A 15,343-nucleotide genomic window follows, 5' to 3' on the forward strand; every position below is an offset into this window, starting at 1 on the left:
TTAAAGAACTGGACCGTCATGTTATGAGCAATGACTGACCTGACCTGGAACGGAGGGTGAAAGGTTGACATGGCAGCCAAGTGGACCTTAACTGATGAAAGGGGCAAGCCCTAGAGCTTGAGATGCATAAGGAAGTCCAGGACTGACTACAGCGCGGCCTACTCAGGCCTAACCCTTTGGGCCAAGACCCAGCACCTGAATCGTTTCCATTTGGCCAGGTAGGTTGCTCTAGTGGAGGGCTTTCTATGATCCAATAGGACCTGCTGGACATGGGCCGAGCACTCCTGCTCTTCAGCAGTTAACCATGCAGCAACCAAGCTGCTAGATTCGGGTGCAGGAGCCTGCCATGATTCCTGGGAGAGGAAATTTGGCCAGAGAGGCAGCTGCATCGGGGTTGTTACCAATAGGCCCATCAGCATGTCGAACCAGTGTTGGCGAGGCCAAGTCGGGGCTATCAGGATAACCTTGTCCTGCTTGACCTTCGTGAGGACTCTGTGCAGCAATGGCACTGGTGGGAAAGTGCACATCAGAGCCCACAGGGGTAGGAAGGTGTCTGACAAGTAGCCTCAGTTGATCCCCAAAATAAGCAGAAAAGGTGACATTTCCTGTTCTGGCAAGTCGCAAACAAGTCCACCTGGGGAGATCCCCATTTTCAGAAGATCCTGTTGACCACCTCAGGGTGGAGTGACCATTCGTGGTGAGACAAGAAGGCTCAGCTGAGGTGATTGGCTAACATGTTCCTGGTACTGGGGAAATGCGCTGCCATGAGATGAATGGCATGCTGCACACAGAAGTCCAGAGCCGCCTTGCTTGTTGATATAAAACATCATGGCGGTGTTGTCCATCGGACTTTAACCACCTTACCTTGTAAGTGGGGCCGAAAAACCTGACAGGCCAAGAGAACCATCCTGAGCTCTCTGACATTTATGCGGAGAGAGTGGTCAACCCCCGACCAGCAGCCTTGTGTACGGAGCTCACCCAGGTGGGCTCCCCAGCCCAGGTCTGAGGCATCAGAAACCAGAGTTAGTGATGGGGTGGGGGCCACGAAGGAAACTCCCTGCAACACTAATGAGTGGTCCAATCACTAAGCCAGTGATGACCAGATGTGGTCCAGCACCTTGACTCCTGGGTCCAGGCCATATCTGTTGGGGATGTAGACCGACACCAACCACGCCTGCAGCAGCTGAAGGTGGAGCTGGGCACGCCGGACCATGTAAGTACCGGCAGCCATGTGGCCTAGAAACCTTAAGCAAGCCCGGGCAGTGGTGAGCAGGTGGTCCCTTACATAGGAGCCCCCTAACATGGCTCGGAAACAGGCCTCCGGAAAGAAGGTTCTCGCACGCATGGAGTTGAGAACTGCTCAAATAAACTATTCGGTGCACTGGGATGAAGGTCGATTTCTTTTTGTTCACTAACAGGCCCAGCTCGTGACAGGTGGACTGGACCAGACCAGACAGAGACTGTTCTGCATTTGATCCTATGACTTGCCCTTGATAAGCCAATTTTCGAGTTAAGGATAAACCTGGATCTCCCCGCCCCCTGATGCCTTAAGTAAGTGGCTACTGAGGCCATGCATTTTGTAAATACCCACGGGGTCAACCCCTGACCAGCAGCCTTGTGTACGGAGCTGAGGAGAGGCCAAAGGGAAGTGCTGTGAATTGGAAATGGCGCTGGCCCACCATAAAACGGAGGAACAGTGGTGTCCTTGGAAGACAGAGATATGGAAATAAGCATCTTTCAAGTCAAGAGTGGCGTACCAGTCTCCCGGATCCAGGTAGGGGACGATGGAGGCCAGTAAAACCATGCGAAACTTCAACTTCTTGAGGTATCTGCTGAGTCGTTGCAGGTCCAGAATGGGTTGTAGGCCCCCTTTTGCTTTTGGGCTCAAGAAATAGCGGGAGTAGAAACCTTTCCCCCTCATTTCCTGAGGGACCTCTTCCACTGCCCCCAGTTGTAGGAGGTTGTCTACCTCCTGAATGAGGAGTTGCTAGTGAGAAGGGTCCCTGAAGAGGGAGGGGAAGAAGGTAGGTAGGGTGGGAAGGTGGCCAAAAGCTGGAGAAAGTAGCCCAGTGACAATCTCTAGCACTCAGTGGACTGAGGTAACCTGCGACCAGGCCAACGGTAAGGACGGAGACAGTTGAGGAAAAGATGGGATGGAACCAGGGAATTGACTGGGATGTTGCTCTCTAGCGCACCCTCGAAATGCAAGCTTCTGGCCCCTGTGGTGCTTCGCTGGGCCAGGTTGCGTAGGTGAACGGGAGGAGGAAGGGCAATGGAGACTAAAGCTAGTGTCCCTTGTAGATCCCTGCCGAGGCTGCCAAGGCCTTGGTGGCAGGGGCGGCCGGAATTGCTTCCTCGCCAACTGAGGCACACGGAACCCCAGGGAGCGGAGGGTGGCTCGAGTGTCCTTCAGACCATGCAGTCTCATGTCTGTTCTGCAAAGAACCCAACTCCATCAAATGGGAGATCTTGTATCAAGGCCTGCATCTCCTGGAACAGGTCTATGGTCTGAAGCCAGGAACTGCACCTCATGACCACCACCGAGGTGACTACCCTGGCGGCCAAATCGGCCGCATCCCAGGCCATCTAGAGGGAACACCTAGCCGCTGCTGTACACTCCTCAACCAGGGCCCCGAACTCTTGGGCCACCTCCTGGGGCATGGAGTCCTTAAACTTATGGAGGGAGTCACACGGCTTAAAGTTACATTGCCCCAAAAGAGCCTAGTGGTTCGTGACTAGGAACTGGAGACTGGGTGTGGAATACATTTTCCTCCCAAAAAGGTCCAGTCTCTCGGCCAATCTTATTTTTGGGTGTGGAACTAGAGTGCCCTTGCTTGTCCTTTTCGTTGGCCGCCAAAACAACCAACGACCCTGGGGGTGGGTGAGTATGTAAGTTTGTAAGTATTCGAACCCCTTGGCTGGAACAAAATACTTTTTCTCAGCCCTCTTGGAAGTGGGCAGGATTGAGGATGGGGCTTGCCAGAGGGTTGTGACAATCTTTAGGACCCCTTTGTGCACTGAGTGCGCAACATGTGTGGGGGTGGATGTGGAGAGCACATTAAATAAAGCGTCTGATTGCTCTGCCATCTTTTCTACCTCTTGGCATAGGTTACTGGCCACCCCTCGAAGGATGAGGATGACTGAACCACCGGGGCAGGGTCTGGAGCATCATCCCCCGTGGAGGAAGGAGGTCTCGGGGTGGGCATCTGGCCCTCCACCTCAGCATCTGCTTCGCACAACGAGTCTGGTGCCATTTGATGCTTGTCCGACGCGGTGACCAATGACTGGTGAGATGGGGGATTGGCATAACTGGCACGCCCCAGGCATTCCAGTAAGGCCATTGTGCTGGCCACTGGCCCTGCTGCCAGGACGGCATCGCTGAGGTGGACACAACCTCAGGAGCCCAGTCACAACGGTGCTGTCTCGGCGAGGGGCTGAACTTCCTCTCCATGCAGGAGGAATCCTCCTCTGGTGACCAGGTTGGGCCGTCGACGTCCGAGTCCTGCGGTTAACCATCACTGTGGGTGCCTCGAGTAGTCAGACCGGTGCCACGAGTAGGGGGAGCAGCACCATGTTGGAGAATGTCCCTGTGGTGGGAGAGTCCTCTGCGCTTTGGGCGCCGGGAAGGCGTTGACTCCACCATCAGTCTGAGTCCCCTAAAACTCAGACAAAGTCGGTGGCAGATCCTTTAGTGGGGTAGGAAGTCTCCTTGCAGCTCCAGCTTGGGCAGTGACCTGAACAGGGACCCAATGACCCTTGGTCTGTCTTGCTCACTACGGGGTCCCACTTCTTAGACTTCTTCTTGGGCATCGGCGAAGGAGATCAGTCCTGGGTAGAGCCCAGTGCCTGGGGTGTGCTATGCACCGAGGCCAAAGTGCTGGGTGTTGCATCTGGCCAGGCCAGCTCTGAAGCTGGGTGGAGAGCAGCCTCCATGAGGAAGGCCCTCAAACAAATGTCGCATCCTGTGTCCTGGGACGAAAGTTCTTACAGATGTGACACTTACTTTGATGTGGGATTCCCCCAAGCACTTCAGACAGCTGCCGTGTGGGTCACTAACAGGCATAGGCGTATTACAGTCAGCACAGGGCTTAAAACCTAGTGACCAGGGCATGCCTTGCCTGACACAAAGTCCCCACCGGGACCCTAACTGACTGATTATAGTACATAATAGCTACTTACTAACTAATCTACAATAAACAAAACTATTTACAGCTGGAATACGAAGTCAAAAGGGAAAGAAACCACTGACCACTTGTGAGGCAAGGAAGAGAGGTGCTCCGGGAACCAACCACCACAGGCAGTAAGAAGGAACTGAGAGGGTGTATGACCAGCAGCACCTGATATTCCGATGCATGGGTGCGGCACTGCAGAGGACGCCACAGCCGACCCTACAGATATCGCTAAAGCAAAAGTCTCCGACAACTGTGAACGGGGGCATGCACACACCTAGAATGGAATTGACATGAGCAAGCACTCAAAGAAGAAGAACTGGGCATGTTTAGTTTAGAAAAGAGGAGATTAACGGGAACATGATAACTGTTTTCAAATACTTGAAGGCTGTCATTAAAAAGATGGAGAAAAGCTGTTCTCTCTTGCCACAGAGGGCAGGACAAGAGACAATAGGTTCAAGATACAGCAGAGCAGATTTAAATGAAATCTCAGGAAAAACGTCTTAACTGCAAGAACAGTAGGACAATGGAACAGACTGCCTAGGGAGGTTATGTAAGGTCCTTCACTGGAGGTTTTCAAAAGGAGGCTGGATAGCCATTAGTCTTGGATAGTTTAGATGCAAAAAATCTTGCATCTTGGCAGGGGATTAGACTAGCTGACCCTTGCAGTCGCTTCTAACCTTATGATTCTATGATCTTATGACTGGAAAAACCATGTGTGGAGTTTATTTGGGGATCCAAAAAGGGAAACTGAGGTGAGGGGCTACATGCAGGTCTGCCCAAGGCCACTAGGGGGCATCAGGAGGCAGCCACTCATCTACAATCTTTCATTGTTCAGATTCTCTGAAGTACTGCATATCTGATGTATACAGACAAAAAACAAGTGTTTTGAAACAGAAATTACATTATTACATGCAAACAGCACACCAGTGAATGGAATTCTGAAACTGACATGACAGCATATATTTCATTCTGCTTTTAAGAATTTAGCAGATTTTTTTCTGTGTAAAACTAATTTAATATCTTTCATTTGAGTTATTACTGTATTTTAATTTTGAACTTCCTATTTCCTAACAGGAAATTTCTGTTTGTTACATGGATCTGGCACAGATAGCATAGCTGAAGCGTCCCCAGTGCAAAGAGCTAAGACACTCCAGCTATGCTAAGCTAACCCAGGTTAACTCTACAGTGAAGACATACCTAGAAGAGACACTTGCTGCGGGGGGAGTGGGGGGGGGGGGGGAGGAAGAAAGGGAGAAGAGAGAGAGAGCAGTGGTTGCCCATTCTCACATAGCCACATGAAGGATCTTTCATTTTAGGGTATCACATACCAGTGATCATCAGCAATTAGCACTCCAGAGAGCTGGATATCATGATGAGAATTTGGTTTGTACTTTCCAACTGTAGTTTGTCCTTCTTTTATCATATACAGAAGCATCTCAGAGAGCTGGGGATCTTCATTGAGATTGACAAGGTTTGGCAAACGATTGTCCATCTTGAATGTAATTCCTGCTTTCTAGGTGATTGATTCAGAAAGAAAACATTAGTGATTTATTTGTATGTATTTACCAAAAATACATCAAAGTCTGCCGACTGTACCATAAGTCAGCATTTCTCAAACTGGGGTCCGTGGACCACTGGGGTTCCACAAGTGTACTTCAGGAGGTCCGCGGGCCCCACTTATCAATTTCTCTCCCTCCCTCCTACAATTCCTCCCCCATGCCACTGGGTGGGTGGTACAGGCGGCGGCCCAGGGTGGCTTGCCAAAGGGAGCACTGTGCATAAGGTTTGCCTGATTCCTACCTGACCTGACAAGAGCCAGTTGGGCTGGCGGAGGCGGCAGACAGTTGAACAAAAAGCTGAGCCAGGTCTCTTCTCTGGAGCAAGGGTGCCCATCCTGCCCCCTGCTCCATTGCCGTGTTCAGCCACCTCTGCTTCTAGCCCCCCGCCCACTCTGGACTGGGAGTGCCCTCCTGTCTGCTGTGCGGGGAGTGGCGTGGGGGGTGCGGGCACGGCACGGCACATGTTGGGTGTCCCCCACCCATGTACCCGGTCTCCACTAAGCTGGGGGTGACAGGTCAGGGCGAAATCTGCCTCTCTGGGTCAGAAGCTGCTGGCAGCTACTTGTGTCTGAACAAGCCTTCAGGCCCCTTACCCTGAATGCTTTACTAAAGAGAGTGCGCTCAACACTCTCTCAGGCGTGCACGCACACACATGTCTCCCTCACACAGTCCGCCCAACACATACCTGGGCTGTGCTGTGAGGTGAGCAGAAGGAGCTTCTGCTCTCCTGCCCTCTCCTTACGCAGCCCAGGTGGGGAAGGTGACATGGATGTAGGGAGCCCTGACGTCGCTCCTTGCTCGCCCCTCACAGCCCCCTAGCGGGTGCTTGGGTCAAAGGAGCATCAGTCCAGTGGGGGAGCAAGCAGCAATGCCAGCTGCTCTGTCACTGCATCCAGGTCAGTTTTCCCATGTGGGTGCAAGAGGGGAATGCAGAGGTTAGGGGCACAGGAGTGGGTCAGGGTTTGGGGTGAAGGGGGCACACTGCAGGGGTTGGAGTGCAGGAGGGAGGTGCAGGGGTAGGCGTGAAGGGGGTGCAGGGATTGGTGTGAAGGGGCACAGAATAGGGGTTAAGGCTGAAGTGAGGGTGGGGAGCCTATGGTGGACAGGGTTAATGGGGCGGAGGGTGCACCACACTCACGGGGCCAGGAACACCAAAATGAAAGTGTGCCCAGGGTGCCATTTTCCCTAAGGCCAGCCCTGCAATTGCTGCGGAACAGCTGTTCTCCGGCGTGCATGAGCCACTGGGAGAGGAGCAGGGATGGGGCGCACTTAGGGGAGGGGGCAGAAAGAGATGGGGAAGAGGAGAGGAGGGGCAGGGTGGAGTGGGAGTGGGGAATTTGAGGGTCCACGAAAAATTTAAAATAAAAATGGGAGTCCATGGGTTGCTAAAAAGTTTATTTGAAAGCACTGACCTGAAGAGAATGAACAATATTAACTGCTTCTTGCAAAAGAGGAATGTAGACTAGGAAAGAGGATTCTTAGGACAACCCCAATTCTGTGCATTAATGGATTTATTGGTATTAAGCATTTTCTATACTACTTTAATTCTTGTGAATAAAGGGTACCTGTAACTCCTTTGTTTCTTCAAATTTCCTCTGTTCTGCTTGTTCAAATTTTTCTTTCCAGGCCCTTAGCATATAAGGAAAAATAAATCAAAATAATTACTTCAGGGATGTTTTATTCCAATATTTATGAGACTACTACTTACTAATGAGAAGACATTAATGACTACCCCACCTTTGCATCTCTGCCATATCCCTCTCCTGTTGGTGTAGTTTTACTCTTAGGGATGTTATTTCTTGCAGATACAGTCTATATTTCTCAGGATCTCTATTTAGAGTATTTTTGCGAGCTGCTTTCAGTTTCTCAATTTCTGCTTTCAGTTCTACATTTGAAAAATAAAAACATAACTCAGCTTTTACAGTAAACCTAGGATCCTACATTAAGCAGGTGTTTAATACATAAACAAACCTCATTATTTTTGAACAGTAAGTCTGAGGATTTTATCCTCACTTTGGCAATATCCAGTGGAATTTATGTTAAATAGAAAGTATCCCATCTAAGCTTTAACATGCCCATTTAGCTACAAAAGAATAGAGAGAAAATAATTTTATGTCACTACTCCTGAAATGTGAGACATTAAATAATCTGCTAAACTGCACACTGAATAGTGCCTTTACATATGGCAAACCGATTGTTTTTGTTTAAGGTCTAGAGGTCACTTTTATATCATGCTATTCTCTGAAACACACAGGTCATACCAATTGAAGATATGTCCCCCAAGGAAGCATTAGCTAAATTAACTGATCAACTAGAGTGCGGACGATAGCTTATTACAATATACATCTGATTTCAGAGCACACAGATTCCAGTTAAGTACTGCCAGGTTTTCAATCTGCATACAATGTTTTTCAAGAAACTGCTAATTTAGAAAACACAACAACTGGTTTTCTCTCTCATATTACATCCTGGTTCTTTTTGTTTGCCATTCCACCTAAACACTTTTTCATTTATTTTATTTCCTCTGTGCAACACCTGCTGAGTTCTCTCAAATATTTTTGTTTTTATTTTTAAATGTAAACAAAATAAACAAGTATTAAAATTTACCAAGTAAAATAAAATCCTACTTTGTGAATCAATCCCATTGTATCTCCACATAAAACCACATCAGCATGAATACCAAGCACCACTGGAGGTGGTAGTAACCCAATCCCCTCAGTAAACCTAACAAGAAGGGGACAGAGTAGCAATATGAGGGCAATGCCAGTTTTTACACCCCAGTTAACACAAGACTACTCCTAGTACTCATCTCTAGTACCACTGCAAGTTAGTCTGCACTTGCCTGTTGGCTGCAATACTAATGTTCCCCACAGGTAATACAATGATTATATATGCAGCTGTAAATTATTTCATAATTCAGACTGACTGGAGAAGATCATAATAATAAGTCTGTCTGACTCCACTTTTCTGCAATAAAAGACTTTCCTCCTCCATTTTCAGTAAGCACTATATGACTAAATACCAAGAAGTTATTTTCTCTTCAAAAGGGAAACTTCGGGTGGAATGAACACTTACAGTCTACAAAATACAACAATGTCCTAAATAAGAGTGCAATAGCATGTGTCTAAGCAGGTTGCTACTGACCCCACTCAGAGGGAACAGTAAAACTATTTTCTGTGGAGAATTAAGGGCCAGAATTTGATCTCCTTGTTCACACTGCATAGCAATTTAGTAGTACCACTGATTTCAATGACTACTAGTGCAGGACAGTGCTCTTTATCATGTGTGATTATATCACAATCGGACTTTACATAAAAGCAACATAATAGCTGAGATTTTTAAGTGTACAGACCTTAGGAAATCCAACTTTAATTTAACCACCTTTCACTCATGTAGTATTTTGTGTATCACTGTGGGAATCGTACTGAATTTCCTGACTCTTATTTAAAATCTCAACCATAATGTTGAATTACATGTAAAAAAACTAAGATTCATTTCCTTGTTTCATAAACAAAAATAAACGGAAGGAAAACTTAGGTTTGCTTGAATGCACAACTGAAATGAACACATTTAACTGGATGCTGTGATATCTATACAAGTGTGTACATTCAAACATATATACAGTACCTAATTAGTGCAAACAGGGTCTAGAGGTTCAAGCTCAAAAACAAAATGTAACCTATAAAAAATACTGAGATGTAAGTTTGTGAAACTGTATCAAAGAAAAGAGTATCTCCAGTTTTAAAGTATTAGTAGGCCTGTAAACTGTTTAAAGCCAGTTATTTAGAAAAATCTTAATGTTAAAATGAATAAACCTCAAATATGCTGTCAATCATTACAAGAGTATTAATATCAACATCTATCATGGACAATTAATTTAAAAATGCTTGCAAATAAAAAAAATCCCACCTTACCTCTAATTAATTTAGCATTCACATCTTCATTTACTTTGGCAATATTGATTATCAATCGAGCTTGTTTAGCATATCGAAGAGTGCTAAGGGTTTCCTCTACATTGCTGGCAGCAGGGCTTATTGTGGCAATCATGGTCGTTTTTGAATTTCCACCAAGACTTTCCTTTAATAACCTTCATTGACAAGAAAATGAAACAACAATTATTCCCACCATTGAAACCAAATTAACTTCTCAGAGTTCATAAGGAATTAAATACAAAAAAACCTGTGTGATTTACTATATATTTCAAGATGATTTTCAACCAGATAACCAAATCCAGAACATGAGCCTGTTCCTGCTTACAGATACACAAGTTTTTTTTATGCTTAGAGAAAATTCAATCAACAACTTATACACCTAAATAATTTCACCCTATTATACTTTAAGACTCTTACACACCATAGAAACTATTACACACAAGCATTTCTTTGTTTTCCATTTATGCTCTCCTCTTTTTGGAAAACGTTGATCCCAAATGCCTAAATATAGCAGAAAAAACATGCCTGCCTTTGTTTATATTTTCACTGGTGCACCAACACCATGGAAGATTTCAGATGAAAATGTCTTAAGGGTTATGGGAATAGGTCATAAATCAATTTTTGGTGCAATCAACATGACAACTGCTTTCATTTCTTAGTGACAAAACTGCATTAAAATAGATTAAAATAGTCTATAATTCAGATGATATTCCCCAGCAAATTCTAATAGCAATAACTTTCTATCTCATACCAAATTACACAATCCTTGTTGCCGTCTCATCTAAATTTGGCAACGATTTCTAGCTCTTCGAGCAATTTGCAAGACAGTACACCTTGCTACAGAGTGGATAAAGAGAGGAATGCAGAAGGACGAATAGTTTTTACTTTGCCCAAGTTCTTTTCCACTCCTGAATTAAAAGAAGCTTCTCTGCCTGTGCGTTTTTTTTTCTTCCCACTCCAGATTTAGTATTTATGACAGTTGCCAGAATGAAGAAATGGAAACTAAAGTCCTTTATTTACAGAAAGCCCTATTCTGACTAAAATAAACTCAGGTGTCAGGCATGCATAAGCCCCAGGCCACTTGCCTCTACCAGCTGATCTATAGGAGACAGATGAATGGTATTATAAGAACTACTCAGCTGACCAGCAATTCATAGTTTTAGGGTTTGTCCTTAATCTTTAAAAAATTAGCCGATTCCCAGGTGCATGACACTGTGGATCTAGTTCAGTGCCAGTGATGAAGGTTAAGAGAGTGTTGTGCCAAGGAGAGAGGAAGGATTCTGGCTGCTGGGAGGCAGGGATGGGATCAAGTCCATAAAGTCCCACCCATACCTGTGTGCCTAATGTGACATGCCCACCCCTATCACTTGTTCGATCAGGCCAGCAACCTGCTGACAAATCTGTTTTTAGGAGAGAAAGAACCATCATGGATTCAAAAAGGCAAGGCCAGCAAATAATAGAACATAGGCAGGGAATAGGAGATTGTTTCCTCTCTTGTGGGAGGGAATTTTAGTGTTCAACAGATGCTAAAAATGTGAAAGCAGTCTCTTCTATGCCAGGAGAAAAAGGGAACAGCAGAGAGATGAGGGCACTGTTAAGAGAAGAAAAGGCATCAGAAGCACATTTCTTCATCTACAGTACAGAACACTGAGGAAGAATATGCCAGTCCTCAAATGTACCCACAATTAGCAGAACATGAAAATAAAAATATTTTTCAAGTTTACTTTACTTCATCTAATAGTTATTTCATACAATTTGTGGAAGTGAGAGTTTACAGATCCATGAATCTACCGTCTGATAAGAGTCTAATCTTTTTGTTTTCCATAGAACTGAGATTACTTTATAGTAGCTCTTCATGAAATATACATACCACGTAAGGACAGATTCCCGATAAGGAATGAAAGCTCTCTTTCTGTTCTGAGATTGCTCAGAAAGCGCAGAAATAACTTTCCCCAGAGTCAGCAGTGATTTATTAATACTCACACCCTCCTATATAAAGGAGAAATAAAAATAAATGCACAGTCTCATTCTGAATATAAAACACTACTACTTCAATTTTTTTTTTTTAATGGGCAAATTGCTAAAACAGAGCCTAACAGGCTAGCAGCATTCTCCTGTGAACCCATCCTGTTAACATGTGTTGTTGGTCCTATCGGGAGATGCTAAGTGAATCATGCTGACTCTCTGATGCAGATGTAGTGTATTAAACCCACCACTGATATAATGGAGACGAGAGCAGCCCAGAAGGATCTTTAATCTGATGTAAAGACGACCTACGTTTTGGACTAAGCAGTTCCAAGGAGCAACACTGGAGAAGACTGGGGATATATTTTATCTTATTGTAAACTATTTTTTGTTAATAAAGCCAAACCCCAGGAAGGGGTGAGTTCTGACTCTGCACAGTGTATAGATTGTTTTAGAGCAGGTTAGGAAAGGTACTTACACATATAGAGCACTCCCCCTCCCCCCATTCTTTTTAGCTTCTTTGCATTATGAAAACAGAGTTAAGCAAGTGCTTTCTCCCCTGTTTTAGGCATAAAAGAATATTCAGCTTTGTAAAGTTACAACAAATGTGTGACATACGGGATAAAAGCTAAAGGAAGCATTTAATATCTAGCCTTTTGGAAGAGAACTAGAATACAAACCACAGATGTCCAAGCCTCTTATACAAAAACCACCAAAGAAAACCATTTTTTCCTGTCTTTTTTTTTTTTTAAATGCTTATTTTTATTTAGGTATAATCAAGTCAAGATAAAGCAGATGTGATGTTTTCCACATTGATTCAGTATTTATACTGAACCTGTGATGTGAGACTCAGATCAATAGTAATTTATATACATATACATTTTAAACCAATGAAACTGTTAAACAATTAAAGCAAGTTAAATTTAACTCTATGAATAGTACAGAATATTCAGCAGACACTACATGCATTACTTTTTTCCTGTCTTGTGAAAAGACCAGAGCAGCAATACAAACGACACCGTTACATCAAGATTCATTCAACATGGAGACCAATAGGTCTTCTCTTACAAGTGCAGACCTAAAGCATTTTCATTTCATGGCCTCACAATACTGTACTCTTTGAGACAAACTATATGTCACAAAACTGTAAATGCAGTTTACCTTCAGCCTCTCTTCACTGGTCTGAGTTGGAGAGCAGCGTTCGCTGCCTGCTAGATCTATTAGATTTATGCGACTGGTAATCCTATGATCATGCCCTTCTTCTTCCACAAACTCTGTCTAGAGAAAAGAAATTACTGCACTTAGAAAAAACATTTAATTTTGCAGACTATGACTCATCACCAAAATAAAAACCCCATGAAGAGTCAGATCTACCATGCTATTCACTTTTAAACAATACGTTAAACATTTTCTCATTTTACTTTTTTAATAATAGTGTCATTTAACCATAGAATAACTTGCAACAAGAAAAAGAGTAAGGCGAGGATAGTAAATAGCATCCAGAGACAAACACCTGAGGATTTCCGGTAGCACACCTGCATAAGCATAAGTAGAATTTGTAAAAAGTCAAACGCAGCCTAGCAGTACATTTTGCTACCTTAGTTCGGGAGCATATCAGGACTACTACTCACTTGGGCTTCAATCCAGCACCCATTGAAATCACTAGAAGTTGTCTGACTTCCATTGGTGCAAGACTAAACCACTGGTGAGTGAAAAGGACACTGACCGACATGCCCTGATGGGGAAAGACAGGGCAAAGTATGGTGATGGCAGCAACTGAGGAAAATCAGGAAAAAAAAATCTGTGGGAGATAAAAATTGGAGGCCCATAGACTTGGGAAGAGCTCTATCTACTTTGCCTCCTTCTCCACCCTCGTCTCTCTGTGGAGGGTGCCTGTCTCCTACGTACAAAATTATAGGGGGAAGAGCTGAGCTCATGTCTGCTGGGGATAGGTGCCACTGACCTGAGTGCACAGGTGTGTTTCGGTAGCTTCTCGTTTAACAGTGCCTGGAACACTTTGCATTATCCTATCTCTGACCCAGGTCAGGTAAGTGGCAGACATCACTGGGACATAAACATTAAAAACTGTGTATTATAGGATTTTCTCCCCTTGCTAGAACTGAACCATGAACATATTTCTATAGAGCAATAAGTATATATAGTGCAGAAACATTAGAAAAGCAGTGTCCTGAAAAGTTTACAGTATGACTCAGACATGTTTACAATGTGCTTTTTAAAAAAACAGTAGTACTGTGAGTATAGAAAATAAACCAGACCTGGCTACTTAGAAAGCAAGACTACTACTTCTTTATTCAGCCCAGTATATTTAACACAACCCTCCCCTACTTCATTCTTTTCTAGGCAGCACACGATAATTGAATTTTTCACCACTACATTATTCCAATAATTAAAAAGAAAAAAAGTCACACTATACCTTTGTCTGTGTCATCACGAGGGTGAAGACAGAATGAGATCTAGAGCTCTTGTCATTCATGCCTGTGGCAGCAGTTGCTCTCTGTTTATTTCCTAGCTCAAGCCAACTCTGATAATAGAGATAAGAGACAGGATATTAAGTGAAAGGATTCTGTGAACAGCTAACAAAAGTTTAAAGAGCTCCGCAAAAATGAATATACTGTATCTACATGCTGGTATTCGCAGTAGTGTGGGCTACTAAAAAGAAAATTTTGGTAGCCTACAAAATACTTTTGGGATGTAAGTTATGTAGGATGCCAACATTAATCAATGTTTTGATCATTATTGATAATTTTTTTTCCCACCTCTAATCACAGGGGCCAAAATGGAGCAAACTTTTTGAGACCCTGGTGCTAGCAAAAGGAAAAATGGAACCACTACTACTTTTGTCTAAGCTTAAAAGAGAAATTAAAATGAGTTTAGGCCCCGATCCTGCAAGTAACTTTACATGGGCACAAGGGTCTGCCCACACATAGTCAGATAAGATGTAATAGGCTAATGGACTAGGCTTTGTAAGCTCATGTTTATCATCACTGAAAACACGTATTCAGGAGTAAAGAAAGGAGCAGTCATGAGGCAAAAGAAAGATTTTTACTTACAGCTATTAGAAGACTGATTTTTATTACTTAAAAGCTTCATCATCATCATCTTACCTGGATATCAGAATAAGAACTGACCATGTTCCTATAAAACAAATAAATAGTTCTAGTTCAAACCAGTTCATTTTGTTTCTACAAAAGTCAGTAGTAGTAAATTTTTTCAAAAATTAAACCGAGTTATAGACGAATATATACACTAAAGCCTAACTTCATCAAGGCACCATGCAAGCCTAAGGGTCTACCCCAGCAAGATTGGGCAGGGTCTCAGGCCTTGATTTTGCAAAGATTTGCACATGTGCTTAACTTTACTCACTGTGAGCAGTTCCACTGGCCTCATTGAGATTATTTACAGTTCATAAAGTTAAGCACGTGCGCACGTCTTTGCAGAATAAAGGGTCCTGCCCAATCCTGCTAGGGTTGACCTTTACATCTGCAGAGCCTTTATTAAGTCAATGGGACTGCACAAGGGCATAAGAACAATAACTAGCATATTGCCGTATCAGGCCAATGTATTTACTAGAATGACAATAGTTAAGGCTTACGCTGTCAAGTCTTCCACATATGGTCCCAATACTGGATGTTCTCTTACACGGAGCTGTTGAGAATAATTGTAAAAGAAAAAGCTATTCAAATATATGAATTTG

At 44.0% G+C, this 15,343-nt stretch overlaps 1 protein-coding gene across 1 annotated transcript in view; it reads right to left on the minus strand.

The window, feature by feature from the left end:
• KIF14 (kinesin family member 14) overlaps positions 1-15,343 on the minus strand; it is a 90,750-nt gene that overhangs the window by 61,297 nt on the left and 14,110 nt on the right. The window contains exons 5-13 of the mRNA XM_034780050.1: positions 15,242-15,294; positions 14,754-14,784; positions 14,063-14,170; positions 12,790-12,906; positions 11,534-11,652; positions 9,646-9,818; positions 7,469-7,616; positions 7,297-7,360; positions 5,501-5,685 (exon numbers count right to left, since the gene is read on the minus strand). Coding sequence (XP_034635941.1) covers positions 5,501-5,685; positions 7,297-7,360; positions 7,469-7,616; positions 9,646-9,818; positions 11,534-11,652; positions 12,790-12,906; positions 14,063-14,170; positions 14,754-14,784; positions 15,242-15,294 — 998 coding nt within the window. The remainder of the gene's footprint in view (positions 1-5,500; positions 5,686-7,296; positions 7,361-7,468; positions 7,617-9,645; positions 9,819-11,533; positions 11,653-12,789; positions 12,907-14,062; positions 14,171-14,753; positions 14,785-15,241; positions 15,295-15,343) is intronic.

This window comes from Trachemys scripta, chromosome 8, assembly GCF_013100865.1.
Source record: "Trachemys scripta elegans isolate TJP31775 chromosome 8, CAS_Tse_1.0, whole genome shotgun sequence".
NCBI classification, from domain to species: Eukaryota; Metazoa; Chordata; order Testudines; family Emydidae; genus Trachemys; species Trachemys scripta.